This window comes from Takifugu rubripes, chromosome 5 (assembly GCF_901000725.2).
Source record: "Takifugu rubripes chromosome 5, fTakRub1.2, whole genome shotgun sequence".
Classification (NCBI taxonomy): Eukaryota; Metazoa; Chordata; class Actinopteri; order Tetraodontiformes; family Tetraodontidae; genus Takifugu; species Takifugu rubripes.
The window spans coordinates 5011337-5031717 of NC_042289.1; the positions used below are offsets into that span (position 1 = coordinate 5011337).

General features: G+C 47.2%; 1 protein-coding gene across 1 annotated transcript; it reads right to left on the reverse strand.

Moving 5' to 3' along the window:
* Nucleotides 1-3808: 3808 nt before the first annotated feature.
* nherf1b (NHERF family PDZ scaffold protein 1b) lies at nt 3809-19395 on the reverse strand. The gene is made up of 6 exons (XM_011603781.2): nt 18505-19395; nt 9582-9752; nt 7643-7796; nt 6304-6347; nt 4969-5088; nt 3809-4876 (listed from the first exon to the last, which is right to left on the reverse strand). The coding sequence occupies exons 1-6, from the start codon at nt 19144-19146 to the stop codon at nt 4739-4741; spliced, it is 1269 nt and encodes a 422-aa protein (XP_011602083.1). The 5' UTR covers nt 19147-19395; the 3' UTR covers nt 3809-4738.
* Between the last annotated feature and the right edge of the window lie 986 nt (nt 19396-20381).

Genomic DNA, 20381 nt, shown 5'->3' on the forward strand with positions numbered 1-20381 from the left:
AGGACATGGGTGGGTAATGTCTAAAGGTCAAAGGTCAAGGTCAAATGGCAGCCCCATGTGTTTTTTTTTTTTTTAAATGATCATCGATTCAGATCCAGGGAGGAACTATTCTGGCTTTTGAGGTCAATGGGCAAAGCGAGCTGGTGCCTCATCGACATCTGCTGGCATTCATTAAAACATTCCTGTAATTTCACCAAGTTGCAAGACCACGATGCTGAATTTAAACGTCAAGACAGGCCGCCACATTCAGAAGAGGACAGAGCCAAACTTTAACATTTCGGCATACGCCACATGGATGGTGTATTTTATCGAGTATTCACAGTATGCTAATGGTGGACAATTGCTCATCGTTGTGTCTCCATGGTGCATCTCTCACTGACAGGTTAGTTGGAGGAGTTTGGCACCGGCTCAGCTTCGGAGTATATTTAACCAAGTGTCTCCCCTGCCGGATGGCCCCGCCATATACGGGCCTGAGCGCGGGCGGCCCAGGAGTGTGAGGCAGGGGCAGGAGAGAAGGCAGCGATGACAGGAGGATAGAGGCGTGTTGGGCAAGATGAGGGAGTCTGCTCTGGAGGCCTGGGAAGAGATTAGGGAGACGCGAAGGTGTGGAGGACGACAACGCCTGGGAGGTGGATCGGAGGATGCTGCTGCTGCTGCTGCTGCCTCCGGGTCCATTTAGCATTCAGCAAGCCGTATCTCTTCACTTCACTCTCAAGTCCCGTAATCAAAAACTGATCAAGTACAAATACAAATGTACCAGCAACAAATACAGGAAATCTTCCCAGTTTGCTATAAATGACTGTAATTTATTTTGAAAGCTCTCCAGCTCAATGTTTTGGTCAGGCCTGTTTGAAATTATTATTATTTCCAGTCAAGGAGAGAGCAGACTCCATAAAGTAACAATGAGAGGGTTATAAAATTATTAGCATTAGATCCATCCAGCTCCTGGTGAGAGTGGTGAGTAAAATTGATCTTAAAATAGAGCCAGAGAGAGGAGGGAGGCTCCTAGATGGAAGCTTTATTGGGAGAACCCCCCAAAAAAACCAGAGCAGCAGCAGCAGAACAGAGACATGACCTTGTTGGTAATATTTCTGAACATGTTACAGCGTGTTCAAGAGCGACAGACAGACAGACAGACAGACAGACAGACGGACGGACGGAGGGACGGACGGACGGACAGGCAGGCAGACAGACAGACAGTGGGCATGGCATGTAGCTGACAGGTGTCTAAGTGTGAGAGCATATTTAAGTGAGTATATGTGTGTGTGTGTGTGTGTGTGTGTGTGTGTGTGTATACGCGTGTGTCTGTGTGTGCATGTGTTTGCGCTTGTGTACATGCATTTGTGTGTGTGCGGGCGTGTGTGTATGTGTGTGTATACCCCAGGAATAGGGCTCGGGTTGGGACAGCACTTAAAGATTAGCACCATTCCAGCTAAACACCTGTCACACACACACACACATACACACACAGGAACAGCATTACTGTATCTTTTCCCAGCGTGACCATCCATCTCCCCATAACAACACCCTTTTTTTGGGGATCCTTAATTCCTGTTTTTTAAATAAAAGCAAGTGAGCTGGTGAGAAGAGGAGAGAGAGATCCTGCACATATGCATATGTAAATGTATATCCACTGTAACCATATTTCACCACATTCAAGTTCTGGTCAACCCCAGACTTTCCACCTTCTGACTCCTGATCACACCTGCGGTATCAGGTAATGACACCTTAACATAGTAGTGACATCCCGCTGTTATATAATCATTTTAACCACGTGAGTGGAGTATTTCCACAGATTATAAAAGACAAATGTTTTTCAGATGTACTGTAGCTAGTTCCTCCTTAAGTTCCTATAGTTGAGTTTAAATAGGTCGAGATGCAAACATGAGGATGGCAGAACAGCTACAGAGCCTCCATAAATCACCTGCACTGTGTGGAGCTTGATTACTTCCTCGGTCCTGGAACCAGATGAGCCGAGTGCTGACAGAGGAGCTAAGTAAATATAATATAATATATCAGTGAGTCCATCACCACTGCTCTGGACCTGATATCTGCAGGAACCACCGGTAAGAAAACAATGCCCGTCACCTTTCAGGAGAAGAAAACCCCCATCCTAACAGTTTAGTGCAGCTATAAGTCTCAGATGGCACTGAGGGTTTTGGAAACTGTCTTGGATTTTTTTGAACCCTCTGGAAAAATCAGTGTAATTAACAGTGTAAGAGGTCAGGGCTACAGAGGGCCGCAAAAATAGTTAGCTGAGCAGAAGGTCCCGTTTCTCCAGAGCCAGTTGACAACACTTCCTATTAATAGTGAGGATTGTCCTTGGGTATTTTTATAAAAGGAGATGCAGTGTGTGTTTGTGTCTGTGTGTGTCTGTGTGCACTCCAGTGTGTGTGTGTGTGTGTGGGGGGGGGGATAAAGCAGAAGGGGATGAAGCTTTCGGAGAGAAGAACGATAAAAAAGGCTTACATTCTAGCCAACTGGCTTTACATCCATTTATTGGCTGTGTTTTGATCTGTAGTTTCTCTACACACACACACACGCACAATTATACACACAAATACACGAATATGCTCTCCTGGTCTATTTTTAGCATCCTGTGTGAGTTTGAAGGTAGAGTTGTGTCGACCCCTTGTCTCACCCCAGCTCCAGGCCTTACAAGGACCCCCCCAGTGCACTCAGGTTGCATAGCAACCGGCTGTGTTTGCACCTAAGCCGTGAAGGTCCAGTGCACGACCTGCACCTGCTCTCCATCATCTTAATTATCAAATTCACCCCCTCCACCCCTCCTCATATCATCATCATTTTACAATGGGGCACTCGCACAGCTCACGTTGTGCTGCTTTTGAGTCTTTATTTTATAAACTATCTTATTTAATCTGTAACGTTATCAGATGGAACCATTAATAAAGATAGTGGCATTATTTAAAGCAGCATCTGAGGATAAACTGTAGCATCTGTTGTATCCTGATGCTCACACTGCTTCTCTATGGCCACCTTTGTTCTTTGGGTCTAATTTGATCCCATTTTTTCCATCATGTCCCGAATATCATTAAGCCTAACCAAGCCAATTACCTCAAGGAGACACAAAAGTGAGTGTGGAGTGTGACAGCGGGCAGCGATAATGACAGCAGGGCTGGAAGGACGGCGGACGAGTGGAAAAGGTCGAGGCCATCGGTGGGAGACAGCTGCTGGAGACAGACCGAAGTGTTCGACTACGGCTCGACTGTGAGCAGGACGAGGACACAAGGGGATGGGAGGGCAGGAGGAAGGAAGCGAATGTGTGGTTATCCCAGATTCTTTAAAACTGGTCGAGTTGCTGGTGATGGTTATTAATCAAAAGGGGCAAGGAGTCCTATAGAGTGTTCATAAAATTATCTTCTCTTCCGGGAACATAATTTGGGGCGTATCATCAATGGACCACATAGAACATGCTTGGAATGTTTTCATTTTCCAAAAAACACCTTTCTATCCAAGATCCAAGTTGTCACATTGGGTAAATGTATTCCGTATTTAATATATACATTTTTCCTGTTTAGTAAAAAAATGGTCTTTTGTGACACTTGTTTGATATTAACTTAATTTAAAAAAATGTTCAGAACATGTTTACTTTAATACAGGATGATATTAAAGCCCAGGAATGGGTTAAAGTGTCTTAATTTAAATTAGCTTTTTCCTTCACTTTTGTATCCCTTTGGAGAAGTCACTTCCTGTCCCAGTCACATGACTGTCACATGACCACCACACCAGGATGTGTAGTGTGACCAAATGAGTTCAGGGTCACACACACACATTGATACTGGAGACCTTTTGTTTATTTAATAACTATGATTTATTACAGAATAGAAATTTTTCATTGATACACAGGCCTTAAAATAACTGACACTTGGAGGAAATAAAAATCACAATTCTCAACACTAAAGCAGCGCAGACATTAGAAATATATATCTCTATATTTATATAATCTCCAATTTCTCAATCATCACCAATTAGGTATGTGTAAAACTCTTATATAAGCTTTTCTCTTCCCCAGATGTCATAAAATTATCACATCAATGCTCAAAATGCGAGGAGCTGAAACCATGGAGAAAGTTATCCATACTAAGAAATTCACATTTTATTGGAGGATATGGTGTGATTGAAGTATGAATATACACGATTAAGTAATTAAAATCCAAAGAGTTGCAATCTGTCAAAAATGTAAAAATATACATATGATATATACACATATATTATGTATTAATTTACTTGAAAAAGCGATTCTTTCCAGTTTTTCTTTTCCACTAAAGGACTCCCAAAAGAAGCTGAGCAATGCAAAATAATTATATAAAGTGAATCAATGACCTCACATTTGGAGAATAAATGATGGCGAGATGAATGATGGGCTGATTGTCAGACTGGATTAGGGACTTTAAGAGCTTTAAAAGCCTTGAATGTTAGAATAGACCCTTACAAACCCAACATGCAGACTGGTGAACGGGTCAGTAAAGTTATTTCCCACACACACACCTACACAAACACACATGGTTCAGCTCTCCTCCGCTGACATACTGGTTTTAGAAAAATTCTTGTTAGTATCACAATATACATCTTAAAATATTTGGATTATAAGAATCTAAAGAGGAGTAATAAGGTGGCTATTTTACAGGATGGCAATTGTCGCGATAAAAAACAAAATAACACATTTAGTTGTCAAAATCACTTTTGAAAAATCTGCAAGAGTACGAGGTGAGACGTTCTATAGGTTGCTGAAGAGCTCGTTCTTCTTGGTCCAGTCCATGGGGGGGGCCCTCTTGTTGGAGCGCTTCTGGTGTGCCAGCTCTTTGACCTGCTGCAGGGACATGTTGAGCGCTGGGATGGTGTCTGGGACCAAACCCTGGGAAGAAAAAAAACATCAGAGATGAGAAGAGAGACGCTCTGCGTGGCTGTAAGGCCGACGTGTCATGCGCTCTTCCCCCTGGGACGGACCTCGGGCGGTGTGTTGGCAGGCGGAGTCCCCAGCGAGGTGTTGGACGAGGCGTTGGATGGAGAAGGACTGACTGACAGTTTTGAGTTCCTCTCAGGTTCCGTAGCCCCTCTGCCGTTCACCTGGGAACACAGACAGCCACCGTTAAACGGGATTGTCAACGTAAAGTACCAGGAATCACCACACGGGGGCAGTCTGGGTATATATTCTAAGCTTTTCTCTTTATTGGTTTCTTCTCATTTTACGTTTAAATGTGCCTCAGAGGTTTATTTGACTACTCAAACGTCCATTGAACAGTTTTTCACCCACAGGCTTTCAAAAACAATTCGTCCCTGACCCCTCACATCCTTCCCAGCCAGTCAACCTTTTAATAAGCATCTGTTATGCAACAATACTTGGAACATGTAACTTCAGTGCTACATGCACAGTCCCTGAGTAACAGGAAGCCCGGGTCAAGCCTCACGCGGCATATTTGGCCAAACGCCCTCGTGGAAGCCAGCTGAGGTTGGTACAATGGCCTCTTTTAGTTTGTGTTCCCTTGTTTTCATTGACATCTCAAATAATCTGGAAACGCTGACGCAAATATTCCTAAAGTTTGTAGTTTACATAGGCTAGAGGCCAAAGCAGAGGTTTGGCAACAGGTCAGAGAGCAACATATGATGCTTAAATTACATTGTAAACATAAAGATAACAATTGCTTAGTTTAGCATGACTGGGAACAAGTTCCAAGGTTACACCTAAGCCTCAGCCAGGGACAGTCAATAAATTATCAAGCTAACTAGACAATATGCTTACGTGCAGCCTCAAAATTAAAATTAAAAAATTGTGAACATATTACAGAATTTCCTGACAAAGTTCTGAATGCACCACCTGAGTTTTGTGTTTGTTCAAACTTTAGAACTCTTGAATAAACTAACTCACAGTTCAGCACAAAAGTAACATGTGTGTTTCCTACCCTATCCTGACGTACTTGTTCTTTTTATATACTTTGACATGATTAGAATGAAGTCAAACAGTATTTCTACTGAACCTGAGACTGTCCTTGGTTAAACATGAACATAATTCAAACATAATGGACAACTAATCGGGTGGAGTCGTCCACAGAAACCTCAAAGAATGGGTGGGAGACAATTGCAGGAAATTAGGTTCAGTGCTGGTGAAACTCTGCTGCGGAGACCTCGGGTTTATAGAGAGGTTCTGTGAGTGAAAAAAGGAAGTCTGAAAACCTGCACGCCAAAGTTCAAAAGGCTAAAGTTGGTTTCAAAGCCGCATCTTCGGCCGACAGACGGCTACAGATGTCTGCTTTCATAGCGGCATCTTAGCTGTTGCCGTCTTACCTTCTCCTCCATCTCCCCGTTGAGGACGGGCTCAGGCAGCGGACCTGAAAGAAAGAGAAATGGATCATTAGACTGGAGAGACCTCCTTCCATTCCCTGCCCTCTGGGACCACGATAAGGATCTCCTGTGCGAAGTGTCTCTCTCCAGCTCACCTTTCATAGCTTCACCTGCTCTGCTACAGAGCACAGGTATGAGCAGGCCATCAATTATTCACACATTCATTCTCTGGGAGAAGGTGCTCCTCTACTCCAACCAGAATATTCATCATGAAGGTGGATCTTTTCTCCTCACCTTGTTGCAACCATCTCTCTCCACACCCGCACAGAAAGCGCAGAAACACAGCGTGATACCCCACTCCTCCCTTACCTTCCATACCCCTTTGTCGATCCTTCACTCAGCCCAGACGCGGGTTTTAATCTAAACGCCGTATTTCAGCCTCCCCTACAGCTGACATTCAAGTCCGCCTCGGGTCTCTGCTGCCCCGAGCGAACGCGAAACCTGTCCCTGTCCCAGCTCTGCCCGGGCTCCAGCCTGAGAGGCCACTTGGAGTGAGCACCTTGGAAACCAAACAAAGGTGCTGGCCAGCTCCTGAGAGTGTCAGAGGAAAGAGGCGGTATGGGCAGGCATCCAGGAGGGCAGCGTGTGCGGGTGGTTACCTGGGTAACACTTCAGTGGAATCTCTTCCCTGTAGGGCTGTAGTTTTATTTTCAATTATATTGTGCTGCTTGTTGTGGGAACTACCACAGACACACAACCACATGCTCACTAATGTATTAACTGGGAGCTCTGGAAAAATCTTGACAACCATCAGCATTATTGTGGGATGTATGTGGGCTTCTATGGCTGCAGCAGGTTTGCTAATCACCTGCCTGAGGATTTGTGGCTGAGGCAGGAAGCAGATCTGGAATATGCGCCTATACTAGGGCTCCCTCTAGGGGCGGAAATGGGAACTGCAAAAATACGTTCCAGGGTAAATTGTGATGACAGCTTTTATTTTTTTATTTTTTAAAATGTTTTTGTTTTCTTTCTTTTTTAAAATTTTAAATTTCTATGAAATGTGTGAAAGACAGAGGGCGGTCCTCTCGTTAGATCTCACATACAACACTGGTGGCCAGACTGTGATCTGTCTGATCCGATTTATTTATGTCTGGAGATTAGATTAACTTTCTCCACAGGGACAGGACATGAGGTGGTGGGCAGGATGTGGCTTAGCGCTGGTCTGAGCTCCTAGGCAGAGGGAGCCAAAATAGCCAAACAACATCTTGTGTCTCAAACACCATCACACAACCAGTGGGGAAATATTGCCAAACTAGCGGAGAGAACAGCCCGGTGGTCTCACCGTTGAGGTGGTCAGAGGTGGGGGTCACGCCGCACCGCTTGAAGAACTCGTCCGTTTCGGGGTCCACCACCAGCAGGCGGGCCACGTTCCCGCCGACTTTGATGGCCGCCACAACCTCTGAATGAGTCTTTCCTTCCACGGAGATGCCATTCACCTAAGAAGAAAAAGAAAACAGTTTTAATCTTTACTGGAAATCATGAAAAAGTTGCGTTGGTCTTGTTTTGATTCCCACACAGAGCTCAGGATTTATTTTACAATATTATCACTTTGTCTGAAGCCAAAGGCAGCAGGGCAGGAAATCCTGTGGATCCTACACACACACACACACACACACACACACACACACACACACACACACACATTCCACAGCCTCTAACCATCCCAACCAAATGGCCTGACCCTAACCTAAACCCAATTCTACCTAAAACCAAGTCTTTACCCACAGGAAAATCCTGTTCATCGTGTTCCGTGTTGTGCAGCACATGACAGCTGTTGAATTTACAGTACGCCAACATGTCAGGTGGCCTTGCCCGCACCAGCTGAGGGATCCGGGATGAAATCTCCCTGGGAAAGCATGTTAGAAATGCCTTGAACTGTGTGTGTGTGTGTGTGTGTGCGTGCGCGTCTTTAGGTCACAGGGAGGACCTGCCTGTTTAAGCCAGTCCCACAGAGGAAGCTGGACAATAGCGGCCTGACCAGTAACGGCAGCAACAATGGCCATCCGCTCCCCACAAAGCCCAGCTCCTCGGTGGGTGGTGTGGCTGTCAGGGGCCCTCTGGGAGCCTGCAAGCCCTTCGCTACACACTCACTCACTCACACACACTCTCTCTTGTACCTTTAAATCTATTTGTTCTCGGTGTAATTCCGGCGCTCGCCACAAGGTTTTTTTCCCTTTATACATGTGAGGCTAGTTCATAATCTGATCATAGCAGTGCCCCAGATGAAGTGACGGCCTCACCAGTGTTTCTCACTGGGATTAAAGAGCCCACACGGTGGCTGCTTGTTCTCTTCATGTCCTGAACAAATGCCTGACAGAGCACATTATAAATGCACTGATAAGTGATCCTTTTTATTCTGAAACCAGTTTATCCCTCAAACCCTGAAGCGTACCAAAATACTATTTATACGGTATATAACATGGAGCTTTTGTCATCCATTAGCCCTTTTGGTTCTAAATCAACAATATTTACTTGTTATTTTGTAAATACTGGGGATCATTTTATAGTTTCGGTAACATGACGCTTCATCGCACAGGTCATCCCTCCACCTGATAATTACACATCCTTTTCCCATTTTTACAATCTGTTTATTTCTGTCATAAAAACCAGCAGAGGCTGAACTGGGTAGCAATATAACAGTCTAATTACCTAAATCATAACATTTTATGGACTTCAATCTTGCAACAGCTATTGCTGCCGATTGGTCAGCATGTAATAAACGTTAGCTAAGAGGCAACAAACCATTTAAACCTGAATTAAAATATCATTTTATTGTGACATCAGATTCGGTGGTGAACGTCTGCAAATTGACAAACCATTAATGACCGTGCCATGTAAAATAAATAATGAAGGGTTAAGGCGCTATTCAGAAGATGAATATGGACAAGGGATTAGGATTCATGGGTTTGTAAGGTAATGTTTACTCCATGCAGGTATGAGGAACAGTTATTTTGACCTATCAATTATTGTAAAGTTCCTGGTACTACAGAGTTCATCAACAGTTTCCTAAACATGTCAACAAACAAGTTTGGACAAAATGCTTAGTTAATGCATTTTACTGTATTAACTATTGAGAATTTTCTGACCTTTAATGACAGGTTGTGCCATATTATTGACAGTGGATATAAGTTTTACTAAATAATGATACTTAATATTGTTAGGATCATACTATGAATAATAACAATACTACTAACAACAATATCCTGACGCGCGTGTCCTACCTCCACTATCCTGTCTCTGGGCTGCAGGCCGGCACTCTCAGCTGGAGAGTTCTCGTCCACGGCTCTGATGTACTGTCCCGGCCGTGCCCGCTCGCTGTGCAGGTTGAAGCCATATCCGTTGGACCCTCGCTGGATCGCGCAGAGACGTGGCCTCAGCTCGGGACACACCTCCTGGACAAAAACAGGCAACAAAGGAAAGAGACAGGCCGGCGCGTTACTACGCTAAAACAACCCCTTTTTTCACAGAAAATACCTCCACCATGGGTGTCTGTTCAGAGAGAACCAGCGGCACAAAGATTATGGAGAGCTCCTCCGAGTCCTTGACCATGAATATGAAGCCGAGGCCGAACATGCAGGTGGCTGCTGCATGCTGGAGGGTTCTGCGGCGTTTCAACAGTGCGTAAAGTGAAGCTGCTGCTCAACTCCACGTGACTCCAAACTGCTTTCCAGGAAGGAAAAGGGTTTCGGAGGCATGCGATTGGAGGTCTGCCGGGGAAAGAAATCGTGGAGAAATTGGGGAGGGGGGGCAAGCGGTCGTCTGGAGGAAGGAGCTGGTTCCGCTGGGGTGGGAGACCGCTGCCTGCCCTGGCTCCGAGGAGGACAATGGGAGCTGGGCGTTGACCCCCTGCATGCCTCAAAGCTCTCCCAGTCTCATCCAGTCCCACTTTGGGATGGCAGGAAGAGTCGGAGCTGTTTTGTCATCCAGGAAAAGACTGGAGCTCAAACTGAGAGCCTCCCTTCCTCTGTATGGATGAGGCGGTTACTTTATTTAGCCGCAGAGGTTTAATATCATCATCAGAGGCAAGTACGGAGCTGCAGGAGACATCGGTCAGGCTACTCTTTGTCAGTATGACCAAGAGAAAACGACAGGAAACCCATAAACATTAAAACAAAGAACCTATAAATAATCAAAATGGAATGAGTGATTAAAATAGCTCCACCATTACACAATAATTAACCTAATAAGCCCAAAATGGTGTGAGTTGAGTCCATTTTAATCGTCTCCATTACATAAGAAGATTGCTTGGGAGAATTTTTAACAAAGGCCCATGCGTGGGTTCGGACTGTAAACTGCACCAGTGGTGCTGATCTCTGTCCGCTTTAAGAATCTTTCACAACAGCGTGAGCGGGACAAAGGTTGGTGGGTTTTACACCTAACTTCATACGTGATGTGGAGCAGCAACGGCAAACGGCAGAGGGTAGAGAGATATCTTTGTGGTAACAGGAAGCTAACAGAGGCTGTTGCACAAATGGAGTCAACGTCAGAGGGTTTGGCAGTTCAATTTCCGGCGTTAGATAACGAGCCCAATAGGGGGTCACGTCAGTCTTATTTTCATTTTAAGCGTAAATGTAATTCATGCACTTCTACCCTCTTCACCAGCCTTCATCACAGTCAAGGGCCTGATGAATATTTACTGGGCTGATTAGGCTCCTGAGGGCGGCTCACTTCAACACAAAACGGGCCGCGAAGTGCGCGTGAGCGCACATTTACATCCTCGAGCGGAGATGAAACCACCCTCTTCTGTGAAATTTATACACTTTAGCAGGCGCGTACTCCATTTTAGCACCAGTTAATCAGGTCTGAACTCCTGACGCAGTAAGTCTTCCTCTAATTTCCCAGTGAGGTGCAGATCGACACACTGGGCCTCAACTTGGCGATGTTGATGAGGCACCCAGACAAAGAGGCAGAGTTAGAACTGTGTACAAGGTCCCCGTGGTATTCCTGCAGATATTACATAAACACAGCTGATAGAAATGAGCTCCAGATAAACGGCTAAACACAGGAATATTAACGAGACCTCCTGTCCATGAAAAACACCGTCGTCCGCTTGAAGTTCCCGGCTAAACCAGACGAGGACTAAATATTTGTTCCAGAGAGACGTACCGCCGCGTAGTTTAATTTGAGAACATTGTATACTTCCTCCCCAAAGGTTTATTTGGGTTTAGGTGCTTCGTAAGCCCTGGCACATCTGACCACAGCACGTGGAATGAAAACGGATTCATTTACCACTCTCTGCTTCCTCTGGTTTAATATGGTTGCCGTAAGAGGAAGCAACAGTGGAATTTCTCCAACTTCCTCATGCAAAATCACCCCGAACCATTCAGTATAAAACCATATCGCCCAAGTTAAAGGCACAAAAGGGAGAGTCAGAGACCGAACCCACCCAGTTTTCCACCATGTGATCCGAAACCTCCATCTAAGGAGGAAAGTTTGTGTCACCCAGAGCCCGTTGAAGTGAAAACTGTTCAACAGGAACTGTTGACACATCTTCTCTCAATATGCTTCCCTCTGCGCTGGCTCAACTTCCTGACATGAAAGAGAAGTCAATACACAAAATAGCCTCCCTCCGCCCAGACACTCGGACCAAAACACCTCTGGACACATGCATCCTCCGGAGCCAAGATGTTTACTTTTTAAATAAAGCGGTGGTCTTCTCAGCAGACACAACTCTTCCAGGGAGCGAGATTCTTTGCTTCGGACGTCACAATGTCAACCAAAGTAGCTGATTTAGTGCTATTCTGCTGCTGTTTTAATGCCTCCTTAAGTCTTCTGTAGTCTCTCCCCCTGCAGACATTAAATGACTCTGGAAACAAATAAGCTAGCAGCGGTGAATACCAATGGATGTAAACCAATAAAGGCACGAGTTAATGGGGTGAACCGCTCTTTCCAGACACGCGGCTGTCTCATAAACCTCCCAGAATCTGGTCCTCCAGCGTTTGTCTCTGTTTTTCTGCGGGTTCTGGAAATAAATGTAAGCCCTGTTAGACTTAGGCCTGGCTTTCCTCAGGAAAAGGCGATAACCAAGAGATAAGACAAAGAGGCAAAGTTCGATTTACAGGCCTCTGGTGGAGTTAGAGCCCACCTCCATAGCAACGGAGCTTTTGCCAGATTAATCAATGAAGCACAAATGATTTGGGATTAAATCTTTGCTCCCAGGAGGGTAAACATACTGTGGCCTCATCAATTTAGCCTTGAGAAAAACTCAAATGAATGAATACACAGATTCCTCCTCTGCACGTCGTGAACATCATTTAATCATGTTGATTCATTGGGATCTTCAAAGGTCTCTCAGATATTTAAATGAAGCCTCCATTATGGTGAGCCCCAACAGCACCTCTGACTCGACCCCTTTCTCTCCAAAACACCACCGCAGTTGCCACTCAGCCGACTGAGTCGGCTGGTGCTAAACCACCACCTCCGCGGAGGAGCGTGCATACAGAATACGCTGTCTAGGTGCACGATACCTCTCCTACCTCAGTTGTGCGTATCGAGAAACACACTGGAATTTCCTGAAATGCCATTAACGACCCCAGTCTTACATCATTCTGCTGACTTGTCCAGGAATTTCGTGGGTCCTGGAAATCATCAACTAAAAGCAGGCCTACTCAGCTGATCTACAGGTTATCCTTTTAAAGCCCTCCACCTATCGCTGGGTCTTCATCTGCTCTTTACCCCCGTCAGCTCGTCTTTTAGGTAACTCGAAAGAACAGTTACTCAGTGACATGACAGTTCGTTGCCCTCCTAGTCCTTGTGATTGCAGCAAGGACTTTTTCACTGAGATTAACAGCCTCAAGGGCAGACTTTATAAATGTTTGATGTGAGACTGGTTCCTTTTTAACCAGCACAGCCCACGTTTTGTCCTCCCGGGTGCACGGAGCAGACCATTCTTTCGGGTTGGTTGGGGGTGTTGGATTTCAACAGGCTGCAAACCAGGCGAAGGGGGCAAACAAAGGCCCCTACTGTCCACCCCTTCCATTTGAAGATGGGGTAAACTGGGAAAGAAAAGATAAGGGTCCCTGTTTTTTTGTAGGCGGGGGGGTGGCGGTGGTCAACACAGCAGGACCACAGGCTGCGATAAGATCACATTAAGTGGTCTTGATTACAGGAGGGGCTTCACTATCACTCCAGGGTCTTTAGAAGGTGGAGTCGACTAGCTCTGCCTTTCCTGGACCTTCCTCATCAGTTAGTTTGACCAATATACAAAAAAAACTTCAAATTTAATCACTTCAGCCAGTCTTCTTTTCCGATTCCACGACATCAAACCAACTCTATTAAAACAGAACACAAACACATCTGCCACCTTTTCTACTGTGACCTTTAATGACAGATGTTCCCTGACAAAAGTATGCCTGACCGACATATCCACCAGTGGTATGAACAACGATGCCGTACTGATCACTCCCCCGCGCCTGTTTTAAATACATTTTCCAGAACTTCGAGACCAATCCCAAACCACATAGACAACCAGGAATCTGGAAATGTGGAAAAGAAGCTATTGTTGGTACAAACAAACCAAATAAAAACCATAAAAATCTGTGAAGCACCACATGAAGGCTTCATTCTGCGTCTGGTCGGCAGCCCCCGCAGCACTGCTGGAAAACTTTGATTAATTTGTCATTTATCTTACTACTGCTTTTTTCAAGGTTCAAGTTCCACCTCACTTCCGCTTCTATTTCCACATTTTTGTTTTCAAATGCGTTGTGACCGTAAACATGGTCACATGATTTTCAGTCAGGGCCCAAAACAAAAAAAAAGCCTTCCTATGGTTTATAACACACCAGATAACCCTAAAAAATGTCTGACTTCCTTAAAAGCTTGCTCAGAGGCACTACGGAGTTAAACACTGCATGGTTCTGGCCTCATTCTCTTGGCAGGTAAAGTAGAAGAATGTGGAGCTTGTGCTAAACTCTGCCCAAAGGCGCTGCTCTCACAGAGCCCCCCCCCACACATCCTCAGCGCCTCCACGCCGCTGACTGTGCGAACCCACGCATGCACGCTCGTTAGCACCAGCACGCGCTGACGGAGATGTCGGTCCTCCATCTTATACAGAGCGCACCGCACAATGATAACGGCGTTCTAGCTCAGCTCCACTGACGGCGCCGCCGTCTTGCAGGGTAGGAAGGGAGGTGGGTGACAGAGGCCCGAGTCTATTTCAGGGTATCAGCGAGTCATTTCCCCCCTCCACTATGACCCTCCGGAGGGCGCGGTTCTCCGGGTTATTGTCCAGTCGGGGTGGTGGACGTCCAGCAGAACGGAGGGGAGGAAGGAATGCGGGATTGTACGGTTTCTGTTCATTATCCCACGAGACCCTGTCGCACCAGCACCGCCCCCCCACCACCACCACCACCTTCACTTCACCCACCCACCCTCTCAGAGGGTTCAGGTTCAGCGTCTGGCCTGGACACAGTGGTCCATACTGGTGGGCAGACACTGGCGCTGTTGTTTTCACTAAGTACACAGATGAAGAGTGAAACCAGCGACCGATGCTGGTGACCGGTTTCAAACCCAATTAAAGGTACAGATCAATAGTCTACAGTCTGCAGATCAATATTTCACGTGGTTCAGGGTTTTGGCAGGAACCAGCCCGGAGAGCTGGGCCAGCAGAAAGAACAGCTCCAATTCACTCTTTATTATTTCCTGCCCAGCTCGCCGCTCTTACATAACTCACCTGATGCTGCGCTCTCAGCCAAAGGTGTCGCTCTTGTGAAAGCCCAAAACTTGGAATAGAAACACAATTAAGCCCCTCAGCTTTGTCTTACCGTGATGTCATTTCCTGTGGGACACCCAGCAGGGAGCGGGACGCAAATGGACACAAAGGAGACAAAGGCAAGTCATTCCAATGAGGAACGACAAACATGATACCTGGCTTTGTCATGCTGACGTCACTTCTGGCGGGTGGAAGTAACCCTTCTGTTTAATCACACGTCACAATCCTTCATTGCTGATTCTAGTGGCAGGTTCGATCAGTAAGAAGACTCGTGAGGACGGGTGGGGGAGACAGCAATGACAGGAAACCAGCACAAACATGGCGGGGTGGGGTCTTAATTCACACCTTTGACCTTGATCATATTTCAATTTTCAGGAACTTTGAGGCGGATTCCTAGAAATGTTGATGGTAAACAAACCACAGCTCCTGCAGGTGTGGCTGCCTTTGCCTCTAAGACGCTGATGTTGCTCCTACTAAACCTCAGTCAGTGGTTATTTTGGACAGCAGGCGACCTCAGTAAAGGTCATAAAAGCTCATTACGATGCAGAGGAGCGCGCGCTAATACCAGGCGAATCCTCCCGAGGAGCATCTCGAGGATGGGGTGTTTAGGAAAAACAACCCGCTGCAGGACAGACGCGGAAAGCCAAGCGTGCAAGGAGTGGGCGATCTTTAATGAGCCAGTCTGTGCAGATTAGGAGGCACATCGACGCAGTTTTATTACCACCATGGTCTCCAGAGTGATAACACACACACACACACACACACACACACACACACACACACACACACACACACACACACACACACACTCTCTGCCTTCCAAAGAGGCTGATGTCATCTATTCGCGGTCAATTTCATCCCGCACAAGTGTTTTTCTTCCACTTAATCAGAGCTGCCGCCGCCCATCAGGGAAGACTTCCAAAACAAAATGTTCTCACCCTCACACCCGCCTGAATCACATTAAAAGTGTGATGTGAAGGACGCGCTCGGCTGGGTTCGGATCAAACCAGAAAAACCACCAGACAAGCACGGTGGCGGGATTTGTATAATCAGGGATAAATTTAACCTTATTCTGCCTGTCAATTATATCTGTTTCCAACTGCACCATATCTAGTTATTCTTATTTTTATGCCTTTTTACAGCATTTCAATCTCCTTTTTTCCCATTTCATGCGACTCTTCTCCAGCCTCCTTTATTTAGAGCTCATAAAAACGCCTAAATTAATTTTTGTTGCCTTCAGGTGTGCGAAAAAAAACATGAGAAACTGACAAGTTTCGCTTTCTTCTTTCTCTAGATGAGCTGATTCGGATCCACAACAGGAAGTGAAAGAGAGACAATGTGCGGCGTGGCTGCGCTGGCCTCAGCAACCGCCTGGTAAGTTTTTTACTGCCTAGCAAACCAGACGCCGACCTTGCGGTGCTTCTATTTTCCTCCCTATTCATCCTCCATCGTTTTGACCTTCATCAACACTCGCTACAGTTTTTCCCACCTCTCTATTCGCACTGCCTCACTTTCGCCCACTTCCATCTTCTCACGCCCGGCGGCGGAATTCATCAGAATAGCCATGGCAACCCAGTCCGTGGCTCCTCGATTTCCTGGTGAGGCGTCACACTCTTGGACCCTCTATTGTGTCTCTTCAAACACAGAAGGGCTGGGACTGTCTTCCAGGGCTGCGCAAGTGCGTCCGTGGCCGCGCGCAGGAATGCTGGACAGGATGTATGCAGAAAATTCCATAGTCGATGTGAATAGCACACCCAGAGGTGGCTGTAACTGGGAGCTACAGGCAGACGGGGCATTAACCACCGTCCCTCGAGGTCCAATTTACACACTCACACACTCATCTGCTAGGTGTTCAGTGCCTTAGTAACTTCCTCAGCCTTGACAGTGAAATAGAAAGCACATGCGCAGCTTCGTGCCACCTCTATTAACCTCCGCTGTCGGGGCTGAAGGGCCTCGCTCAAGGGCTAAACTGATGACAAGGGTGGGGACAGCATTGGTTTTGGAAGACATTACAGCTTTTGTTGAACAAGTACTGTCTCGGTATCGATTTTCAGGACAAAAGCATGAATTAGCGAAGGCGTAACGTTGCCTAGCAACAGGTGGCTAAGAGCTAAGTTCAAGAAACCTGACAAAGTAGGTTAAACCACAAGGCGCCTGAAACTGTGTGGATTGACGGGAAGTGATGTCATCAGACCGATGTTTTCACAATTGTATGTGCTCAGCCGGGTCAACATGCAAGGTTGGAAAGGTGTCAGATGTAAAGTTTCGCAAGAAAAACGTGGGGTAAGAAAAGATAAGAATTGTAGTTTTGGACTTGAGTAGTAAAACTGACATAACTTTTAAATGGTACCAAGCTGTTTGAGTCTCGGACTCCAAAAAGTCACCTGACAATCGACCTTCTGTGTCTCTAAGCTTGACTTCCTGGACAGGAAGTTGAAAGTTCAACCCCTCTGTAGAGCCGCTGTCTTGGCTCACCAGAGAAAGGGTTATTTAATGGTTCAACTATTATTATGGCATCAAGAGAAGCTACAGCAGATGACAGGTTGGACACCACGTGTCTCTCATGGACAGGACGTCAGGATGCTGAGCGTTTTGTCGGGGCTGTCCCACAATGCAAAGGGCCACCGGCAGAAAGAGCTGCGGCTTAGACGTCCTACATCAAGAGCCTTCTGAGAGAAGAGGGCACCACAGGCGTTTCTACTCTGAGCCCTCATCTGTCATTTTGTGCCCCGTTCCTGCGTCACATCGAGGAGCAGAGCTGGACATAAACACCCCCGGGGGTAAACATGCGCGGTCAGGAGCACAGATGTTCCAGAGCCGTGGAGACCTTCTCCTCTTGAAGTGCTTTTTAATGAACCCGGATACCGACTGCACGTGCGCGCACACACACATACACGGGCCAAGCAACGAGTGGTCTCCGTGGAGCTAGAAATGTGCCCCGTAATGTTTTACAGACAAGGATCAAAGGTTGAGGGCGGCCGTGTGAGCAGGGCTCATTTTTGGGGGATTAAAAAGTTAATCGGGACAGAAAAGCTGCTTCCTGTTATTTGTTGTGGGCAGGATTAGCAATGCCAAATATTTGACAACAAAAGGGGACGCACCACGTCTTCACAGACTGCTTTCTTTGTCCCTTTTCTTGGTGCCGAGGCCTGTAATTGTTGCTGACTTCACGTTTAAGCTGTGATAATAACAGAAGACACAGGTGACTCTGCGGCGCAGAGCAGCAGTTTACAGGAAAAACACAATGCGGTGAGGAGAATTAAAGTTTTCGACCCTGGGTCTGCAGCCGGGTAGGATGGGGGGGGGTATGGGGGCGAATGGGGTGCAGCCGAGGCGGCACAGAGACCTTCCTGTGCTCTCGGGTCAAAGGTCGTGTTTTAAAGTAAAGCTTGCGGAGAGATGGGGACACAGAAACACTGAAAGGTGGATCTCACCTTCTCGGAGCTGACGCTCAGCTTCATCTCGACGTGATCATGGATTCCTCCGTTACTCTCTGGGAGCGGCGTGGACTCCCTGGGCGTCTCCTCCTCCTCCTGCACCTCCTCATCCTTCTCCTCTCCCCCCTCACCCCGCTCGCCGTTCAGTCCATCGCCGCTTTCGTTGCCGTTTGCCTCCTCCACCACAACCACCACCTCCACCGCCGCTGCCTGCTCCATCTCCTCCTCCTCTCCTACTGCCTCCTCCTTTCCCTCCTCCTCCACCTCCACCTCCGCCTCGCCGTCGTCGAACGGTATCGGGAGACCGTCGGTGACGAACTCCGGCGCGCACTTCAGGTTGTGTTTCTTCAGCAGCAGCTCCGTGTCCGGGTCCAGCACGACGAGCTCCAGCCGTCCCGGGGTGGCTCGTATCCGGGACACGACCTGCTGGTGGCTCTCGTTCTCCACGTCCGCCCCGTTCACGAACACCAGGCGGTCCCCGGCGCGGAGCCCCGAGGTTTCCGCCGGGCTGTCGGGCTCCACCAACCGGATGAACTGCCCAGTCTTCCCCCTCTCGCCGTGGAGGTGGAAGCCGTACCCGTTGTCGCCCTTCTCCAGCGTGCACAGCCGCGGGCGAAGACACTGGCTTTTGCTCGGCATGGTCGCCTGAAAGTGCGCTGCAACCTGTTGCTGGTTCTGGAGTGGAAGCGACTCAAGAACCTCCCCGGGATGCTGTAGAGGAAGAGGAGGAGGAGGTGGTAGTTTGGAGGAGTGGTACTCCTTGAGAGAAAAATCCAGCTCCCCGCCCTCTCGGGAAGATTAATCCGACACAAAGGTTCCAGCTGAAGCCTGCGAGCGCGTGGAGAGAGGAGCCAGACTGGTGCCGGCGCAGAGCTCGGGCGCGCACCGAGCAGAGGAGGCTCAGGAAGGAGGAGGCGCGTAGAGAGGAGTGGAGGAGCAAACACAGGCCGAGGCTGTGCAGGAAGCCTCTGCGCACATAATTCACCACAGAAGTCGCATTTATTTCCCTAAACAATGAAGCATAGACAGCCGAGAAAGAAATGCAGAGCAATATTTGAGGATGGGAACCAATATGTTGCGCACCCCCCCAAACATTTCCTCAGATCACCTTGCTATAGATTTATTATCTTGATTAACAAGGAACCTAAAAGTGAGAAGAAACATATGGGGGTTTACAGACTTTTTCACCCCCCTTTGAAATGAACCACATCCGTGAAAAGAGCCCAAAATCTTTAAAAAGACAAAGTTCAACCAGCAGGAGAGGACACGGTGTGGGCTCTAATATCCTCTAAATTCCCCCCAGCCGTTAAAACGAGTTAAAACAGCGAAGAGTCGGCGTCCCCAACTGTGCTGAACCAGTGGGACTGGTGAAACGCTGATGGGAGGACTGGTCTGTGCTGAACAGTAAAGATGGTGGCTGCTGCCACACTGTGGCCGATCGACCACACCACATCCTCCACTCAGCCCACACGTCCATGTACTGGACTGCTATTGTTATGAGGGCTTTCTTAGGCGTAATAGATTACTCATTGCTCTACCCTAACCACCCCCTAACCTCAACCCTAACCCAATTATGTTACAATTATGATTTAACCCGAGACGGAGCTAAAATGCCACCAGTTCCCATAAATGTCCCCACTTTAGAATGCATATTGTGGTACTCGATATGTAGCAAGTACAACACGCGCGCGCGCGCACACACACACACACAGGACAAATGGACTCCAAAAAACCTAGCACCACATACATTACAAAATAGACTTTTATATAGATCATATGATAACAAAGCACTGTCTCGTGGCACTTTGTGATCCCCGAAAGGGGCGAACGTGACGCTGAGAGAGTTGGACAGGCAGACATTCATGATGAACAAT

What these genes read in the sequence shown, in the direction of transcription:
- nherf1b (XM_011603781.2), bottom strand. Translation starts at nt 19,146, where the DNA reads ATGCCGAGCAAAAGCCAGTGTCTTCGCCCGCGGCTGTGCACGCTGGAG. An exon ending in CCAGAGACAGGATAGTGGAG is followed by an intron (nt 7,797 to 9,581) that starts GTAGGACACGCG and finishes TTTTCTTCTTAG; the next exon opens with GTGAATGGCATCTCCGTGGA. An exon ending in CACCTCTGACCACCTCAACG is followed by an intron (nt 6,348 to 7,642) that starts GTGAGACCACCG and finishes TCTTTCTTTCAG; the next exon opens with GTCCGCTGCCTGAGCCCGTC.